This window comes from Magnolia sinica, chromosome 19 (genome assembly GCF_029962835.1).
Source record: "Magnolia sinica isolate HGM2019 chromosome 19, MsV1, whole genome shotgun sequence".
Lineage (NCBI taxonomy): Eukaryota > Viridiplantae > Streptophyta > Magnoliopsida > Magnoliales > Magnoliaceae > Magnolia > Magnolia sinica.
The window spans coordinates 21,131,742-21,140,190 of NC_080591.1; the positions used below are offsets into that span (position 1 = coordinate 21,131,742).

Consider the following 8,449-nt stretch of genomic DNA (forward strand, 5'->3'; position numbering starts at 1 on the left):
CTCGTATCGCGTAACGGTCATGGCCGTTACCTATACATATCGGCCTTTACAAGCATATCGTAATGGATACGGAACACCTTGATCATCACACATCCACCGTTTATATCTAAGATCAAATTTCTCTGGTTTAGATTCTATAAGGAATTGATTCTTTTCCCGGGTTAAGAGAAATACTTCAACATATTTAACCTAGTGAAGATAATTCTTCCCATTCAACTTTACGAATGTTATGGACGCATTAAACAAAGGTCCAAACACTTCTCCTAGTGATGAGAGACCACTAACTACACCTTTCGGTTCCATATTAGGGACCACTAACTGCATCTTTATCCCCCCAAAAAAAAAAAAAACTCTCTTTAGTTTTATTAGGGTTGCACCAAATGATATCTGGAAATACAATAATGCCTCCTTTTTTCTTTTGAGAGAGAATAATAATTTATTAAGAAGCCTTCCAAAGACAAGAAAAGAATACAAACCAAACCACAAATTGAAAATTGAATGAAGATCATCAGAATTAACTTTCTCAACATACGAAGTCCAACCCAAAATATTGTGCTTAATCTTCTTAAAACAACCCTCAATTGAGATATCGCTATTCTGAAAAGCAACGGTCATTTCTAGCCCCCCAAATCACCTAGAAGATAGCCATGATTAACAATCTCCACAGCTCTTTTTCCAAATTTCCAACCCCCCACCATACCAAGCCCATAAAAGCTCAACCACAGTTTCTGGCGTCACCCATTCGGTGCCAATTAATGTAATATAGACTATTCCTATGGGGCTAAACACCACCCAACATGAAAATCCCAACAGCTCAAATAACTTGTACAATAAAGCCCAAACAGGCCAGCCATATGACATTCAATGCTTTTAACACTCATTAACATGCTTATCCAATTGAAGTTTGCTAACCACTTACAACTTGTGGAACATTTTGTATATCAATGCAACTTCCTGAAAATTGCCAATTACTGTAGCAACTTCATAAACTAGTGAACGTCTCTGAATCTCAAACATAACAACTAAACAAACACCACAAATACGTAGGGAGAAATTTATCATTCAAAAATAGTTACAACCATCAGCATTTCAAGGCTTTCATACAGATCCACAGAATCCCCTTGGCTCAAGGATAATAGAACATAATGCTTATCCTACTACTGTAGTATTCACAGATCAGTGGTGTAGTCTTCACTGCATGCAGCGAATATATAGCATTGCCTGTACTACTCCATGTAACTACATAATCCAGCACAATGAGGATTCAAGCAGTTTTCATTCTATGTATAGGATTTTGTACAAGCAATAGGAAACTATGATCAAAACTTACCCTTCATCAATGTCCTCTCATGTGATACAGAATATTCACTCTGAACACTTCTTATAAAACTACCTGCCAACTGACTCTGCAAAAATAACAATAGCAATGGAAAAAAAAAATTTAAAATGAAAATCTCAGGCACAACATTGCATCTGCTTCAATTCGGCATTTGAGAAGCTAGCAATCCATATCGTCTCGTAAAAAAAGGCATATAACCAAGAAATATCCTCTACCTACTGGAAGGAAATGAAACCATGTGATATGGACTAGAACATATAACAAAATCAACAAACCTGCCCCCCAGCAGTTTTAACAAAGCTAACATCATTAACAAAGACATCCTGATCAATAACCCTTCCACAACCGCTACAACATCTGAGAGAAATAAAAGAGAGAAAGAGGGAGAGGGTCAGTTATCATCTCAGAACCAAAAGTGCAGTGTGGTCTGCAAGATGGTTGCGGAAAAGACTAAACAATCATTTTTCAAGGGTATTTGATGGGAATATGGCTTTATATAGGAATTTGGCATAAATTGTAACTTCAAAACAGGCAATAAAAAAAGGGGGGGTGCTTGCTCAAGTGTTGCTAGTACCTCCACAAGCTTATAGTGGTACCAGATACGGGGCCCACGTGATGAATTAAGGCCATCATACCCGCCCCTCAGATGCATCACCTGATATTAACCCCAAATGCCAAAAATCAGCCTGATCTAATACTCAAGTAGGCCACGAAACAGGTGTCGATGTGAGAGGGGATGCCCACCCTTAATTTCACAGGGGCCCATCCGAATTTTAAAACAGCCTAATTTTCAGCCTGACACTTCGTCCTAATCCAATGAAGGGCCTGAATGGCCTGGATTTCATATATACAATAAGGTGGGCCCTCCACGCAAATCAATAGTGGATGTTCCCTCCCAACTTGTTCCATGTGGTGTGACCCAAATGATTCACAAATCAGCCTGTTTTTAGGTCCCTGGGGATGACGCGCATATGATGGACATGTTGGAATTTATGCATCATGTGTGCCACTACAGCCACTACAGCAACGCCCAATAGAAAAAAAAAGAAACCCCGAAATTTCAAGTTTGCAATTGTAGCCCGCCTTAGTATAAACCAAAGTGTCATAATCTTAGCAAACGGCTTCTCCAAAAACCAAGTTCATATGCTTCATAATACATCCAAAGAACAAAACAGCAAGACAGATAGCTACTTACACATAACCATTGTCGTAATCACGTATTGTAGGATGGTCTTCTGCACAATGCTTACACCAGACCATCTTTGAAATGTAAAAGTGTCATCAATTGAGCTGGAAAAAAAATGCACATGCGTGATCAATACAAGTAAAACTACTCAAGAATGTTGGTTACAAGTTACCACTGACCAAAGCCAAAGGATCTACAAACAAAGAACGCAGATTAGCCACTCAACAGTTTAAACACTTATAAATCAAGCTACATAACTGCCTTTCAGATGGATGTTAGTTAACAGAAACAGAAAACAGGTATACGTACAGCCATCCAGTCTGTGGCACATACCAGTGTCAATTATAAGAGACAAAGACCATGTCCTTACAAGTGCATTTCAGCAAGAACTTGTTATGCCTCAAGGACCTGAGCTTAAAATGAGTTCAATGTATCATATGGGTGCAACTTGGGCAGGTCAGGTGGTCAAGTTGAGGGTCAAACCAAGCCCAACCCACCCTGAACCCAACCCGAATTCCTCTGCACTTGACCCAACCCAACCCAAATACATGCGATTATTCCCTAACCAACCTAACACGACCCGAATTTGTTCAACCCGAACCTAACACAATTTCAAATCGGGTTGCCATTTGCAACCCAAAACCGACTCGAAGACCTTGACAACTCAACCCGGCCCAACATAAACTCAGGTTGGGTCAATCAGGTTCGGGTTTACCCAAACCCAAGTTGCAGCACTAGTGTATCATCCCCAAATGAACAACACGATTGATGTAGTCAATCAACCCTAGTGAATCATCCCCGAACGAACAACCAGACTGAGGTAGTCAATGTATGGAAGCTTCTCTTTGATTTTTCTCCAAAGACCGCCCAGTGCAGTGGTAAATACTCCCCGTTGGCTGAGTGGTGGTACAAAACTGTTTTTCACTCCAAATTTGCTGATTTATATCCAATTATCCAAGGCATTTTCATAATTTTATACATCAACTAGTTATGTGCACCCAAAGTTGCTGATTTGTTGGTGCTATGAAGAAGTTTGAGTGATCATTGCAAGAGTCATACAATGGGCGTTGAGCGGTTGGTTTTTCCACCTTTGTTACCTCCAGTGGCTAATCTCAGGTTTGCCAGAAACAATGGGAGGTTAAGCTTCACCTACTCCTAACCAGTGTTCGCAATATCCATACTATCGGCCGATATTATCGGTATCGCGGTCCAGCGATGCCAAACCTTCGGAGAGACTAAGAAATTATAAATAAATAAATAAATAAATAAGCGATATCGACGATATTGGCATCCCGGTCATCCAGGTAGACTAGGAATAACGTAAATATCCGGGAAAAAAATAATAATAATAATAAGAGAAAAACGTTCAACAAGGTGGATTCGGTACCTGTAGGAGAGGAAGCTTCATTTGGTGGGTCATTCAATCGAAGCGTTGCGTAGGTGAGTGCAAAGGGAATCTCCGAGTTCGTCTCGAGAAAACCCAATCGAAACGCAATGATGGAGGTATCGCGCTTTGAAAAAATCCAGAGAAATTCGAAAAAAAAATACCTGAGATTTGGGAGGTAGTTTGGGGTTTAAGTCCGGAACCCTCTTTGGACGCGGATTAGCTACTGAACTCGACAGTAGGAGTCTCGGAAGCGGATTGCGTCCTACCCCCGGGCGGATTTCTGTGGGGGCCAACGTGATGTAAACGTCTTATCCACGCCGTCCATACCTATTAAAAGATCATTTGATGGCATGACTTAAAACCGAAGCTGTTCCAGATCTTCAGTGGACCACACCAAAGGTAGCAGTGGTGATAATGACACCCACCATTGATACCTCTCTAAGGGCCACTGTGATGTTTTTTTACCATCCAACGTATTCACAAGGTCATTTGACCTGGATGAAGTGAAAACACAAATATCAGCTTGGTCCGAAAGTTCCGCAGCTCCCAAGAAATTTTTAATGGCAGGCCTTCAATCACCACTTTGTGGCCCACGTAAGACTTGGTTTTGCCTAATTTTTAGTTTTATACCTTATAATAATATGTAAATAGGGATGGACGGCGTGGATAAGAATTTTACACCAAGGTGGCCCCCACAGAGATCTGCCCGTCCGGGCGGGGGTAGGACGCAATCCGCTTATGCGAGTTGACGTCACCAAGTTCTGTCGGCCCAGCATGATGTATGTGTTGTATCCACGCCGTCCATCCATTCGTAGAGATCATTTTAGGATGTGAACCAAAGAATGAGGCGGATCCAAAGTTCAAGTGGACCCCACCACAGAAAATAGTGGGGATTGAACGCCTACCATTAAAAACTTCTTTCGACCACGGAAGTGTTTCGATCAAGCTGATATATGTGTTTTCCCTAATTTTATGTCTGTGTTAACTTATAAGTAGTTTAGATCTCAAATAAACATCATGGTGGGCTATAGAAAGTTTCAATGGTGGGTGTCACTATCTCATAGTTTTTTGTGATGGGGTTCACTTAAGCTTTGATATGCCTCATTCTTTGGCTCATGAACTAAAACGGTCTCTCCAAGTGAATGGATGGTGTGGATACAACACGTACGTTATGGTGGGCCCGAATATGGTGACGTCACTTCAGTAGCCAACCCGCTACTGTCGGGTTCAGTAGCTAATCGCGTCCACCATCTGTGACTTCCGAAATCACTCCCGGATCCCTTTTTACGGCGCCAATCGAGTTAGCTGGAGATGGACAGTCCTGTCTCTATAGGGCCCACCATGATGTATGTGTTTTATCTACACCGTTCATACATTTTTATAGGTCATTTCATGGCATGAACCGAAAATTTAGATAGATATAAGGCTCAAGTAGACCAAACCACAGGAAGGCGTGGTGGTAATGATATCCACCATTGAAGCTTTCCTAGGGCCACCATGATGCGGATTTGCCATCCAATCTGTTCATAAGGTCTGACAGACCTGGATGAAGGGAAAATATAAATATTAGCTTGATCCAAAAGTTCCGTGGCCCACAAAAAAAGGTTAATGGTAGCCATTAAATGACCATTGTTTCATACGGCGTGGTCCACCTAAGATTTGGATTTGTCTCATCTTTTGGCTCATTCTCTGAAATGATATGTCAAAATGAATTAACAGTGTAGATACATCGTATTACATCCAGGTGGCCTCACGGTCACGGACCAACCCAATTCGCTGGTACTAGGTTTAAGGACTCGGATAGGGTATTTAGCAAACTCTTTGGGGCCACCTCAATGTATTCACTACCTATCCATACTGTCCATATGTTTGAAATGATTATTTTATAGCTTGGTACCAAAAATGAAGTAGATAAAAGTTTCAAGTGGACCACACTAAAAGAAATAGTAGTCATTGATCTCCCACCATTAAAAACTTCCAAGGGTTCTTATTGACCATCCAACCTGTTGAAAAGTTCACAAAAACTTGGATGAAAGGTAAAAACAGATATCGCCTTCATCCAAAAAAATTGTGGACCAGAATGGGTTTTTAATGGTCAATAACCACTGTTTCGTGTAGAGTGGTCCACAACGACTTGAAATTTGCACCTGCATCATTTTTTGGACAAATCACTAAAATCATATAGCAAAACAGATGGATGGTGTGGATACACCGTGCATGCATCTTGGTGGGCCCTACTGTCCGGGTCCCACCCACACGCTGGTTCGTGCATGAGACCCGGACATAGATTTCCTACCAAAGCCTTTCAGATGAAGTTCCTATGTTGGATACTTGGTAGGGCCACTGTAATGTTTGTGAGAAATCCATTCCGTCCATCCATTTTTCTAGATCATTTTAGGACATGAGACCAAAAATAAAGTGGATCCAAAACTCAAGGCATCCACACAAAAGGGAAAATTGGGGAAAGATTTGCCTACGGGTGAAACCTTTCTAGGCTCTACCTTGATGTTTATATGCCACCCAAACCACTTATAAGGTAATTCCCACTGGGATGAAGTAAAAACACACGAAACATAGAAACATAGTACGATATGAAACTTTTGTGGCCATACAAATGTTTCAATGGTGGTTACATAATCCCCACTGTTTCCTCTTGTATGGCCACCTTGAGTTTTAGATCCACCTAAATTTTGGTCTAATGTCTTAAAATTATCAGGAAAAAGATGAACCGAGTGGATTTCTCACAAACATAACGATGTGCCCCACCTAGCATCCCACACAAGGACTTTCAATGGATGACTTATGTGGGGCTCACCTTGATGTATTTATGCATCCACATTCTCCATCCATTTTTCTGGATCATTTTAGGGCATTATTCCAAAAATGAAGCAGATGTAATCATCAGGTGGACCATAAGAATAAATTGTGATTGACTGTTAATGGGCTACGAAAGTTTTGGATCAAGTTGAAATTTGATTTTTTTCATTCATTTAGGCTCATCTGACCTTATCAATAGATTGGATGGTAAATAAACACTAAGGAAACATTAAGGTGTACCCAAAGATGTTTTTAATGGTAGGACAGTCAATTACTACTGTTTCTCATGGTATGGTCCAACTGATAATTGGATCTGCTTCATTTTTTAGATAATGCCCTAAAATGGTTTGGAAAAAACAAATGGACTGCATGGATACATATTACATACATCAAGGTGGGCTCCATGGTAAGGCCCTCTTGGGTGAGATCGAGGACTCACCTTATCCGCCCTTCAAACCTAGACAACAAATGACATTATGGGGCCCACTATGATGTATATGCCTTACACCCACATGGTTCATCTATTTTGATAATTCACTTTAGGGCATGATGCTAAAAACAAAGCATATCTGAATCGTAGGTGGACCATACCACATGAAAAAGTCATAATTAAATCCCCACCATTGAAAACTTCATAGGGGCCACCTAAATGTTTATTTGCCATCCAACCCGTTGATATGATCAGCATATATCTTTTACTTTTAAATGCATTTGTCATGTTTTCATACATATCTTGATACATTTTTAAATGTTATGCATTGTACTTAAATATAGTTGTTTTAGTTCAATCAGTTAGCATATAACTTGAGACCATATACAAAGGAAATTTATTGTGTGCACATTTTTATTTTTATTTTGAGATGTTATGATTTAAAAGTTGATATTAATTATTATTTATTAACAATCCCTAAAGTTTTTTTTTTTTAATTCAACAAATTTTTCAATGTTTTCCCATGTTTCCCAAAAAGTATGATAAATTATGCGATACAAATAATATATCCCATGCGATTATCGATATGGATCTGCATCCCAAGCGTGCAATACATAGCGCAATATCAATATTTCGAACACCGCTCCTAACCACTAAATGGCTTGCCCAAAGTACAAGGATTTCTTCGCTATAGCTGTCCACTTAGCAAACCATTCAAGGCAGCTAGGGAAGTACATCACAAAGTCCCCCAGCTAGCAGTTTAAGGACATGCTTAGGTCCCTCAACCGAGAGTCATACAATGGGGTGTAAGTGGAACATAATGTACAATGAGATTCTTATCTATTCCTAATCCCTAGGAGTCCATCCACCTCAAAGTAGGACCATCGTTCCTCTTTTCATTTGTCCATTTTTATGTTCATCTTTTTTCACCTTGACTGCATTTGGGACTATTATCAACCAATGTGAAAGAATCTGCGAGGCATTTACTTTGTAATATTTTACTAGCATATTTGTTTTCCATGAAAACACTTCTTGTTAAGCTTCTCTTAAACTTCAACTTGAAATGTGATCGGTCCCATCCAAAAAGTTCGCTATTATATTTCCCAATGAGACCCCAACTAAAAGTAAGGAAACATATTCCCCAAGTTCCACTGGGGATAATTTTATCAAATCATCAAAGAAACATCTCTTTTCCAAGCTATTGATTGGATAGTTATGAGCATACAATCAAAGTGACTTTTGAGAGGGGTGGACAACCAAAAGTGAATCCCACGTAACCTATGGTATGGC

At 40.0% G+C, this 8,449-nt stretch overlaps 1 protein-coding gene across 4 annotated transcripts in view; it reads right to left on the minus strand.

The window, feature by feature from the left end:
- The window catches only part of LOC131234690 (transcription factor IIIB 60 kDa subunit), a 49,382-nt gene extending 45,198 nt beyond the window's left edge, over positions 1-4,184 (minus strand). The window contains exons 1-4 of one of the 4 annotated variants that reach the window (XR_009165743.1): positions 3,913-4,184; positions 2,535-2,629; positions 1,615-1,696; positions 1,331-1,406 (exon numbers count right to left, since the gene is read on the minus strand). Coding sequence is in view for 2 of the 4 variants with exons in the window: in XM_058231619.1 (XP_058087602.1) it covers positions 1,331-1,406; positions 1,615-1,696; positions 2,535-2,599 (223 nt within the window). In the remaining 2 variants the exon portion in view is untranslated. Of the gene's footprint in view, positions 1-1,330; positions 1,407-1,614; positions 1,697-2,534; positions 2,630-3,912 lie in introns of those variants that run through there. The other 3 variants (XM_058231619.1, XM_058231618.1, XM_058231620.1) reach the window with 3 other exon arrangements.
- Positions 4,185-8,449: the final 4,265 nt, after the last annotated feature.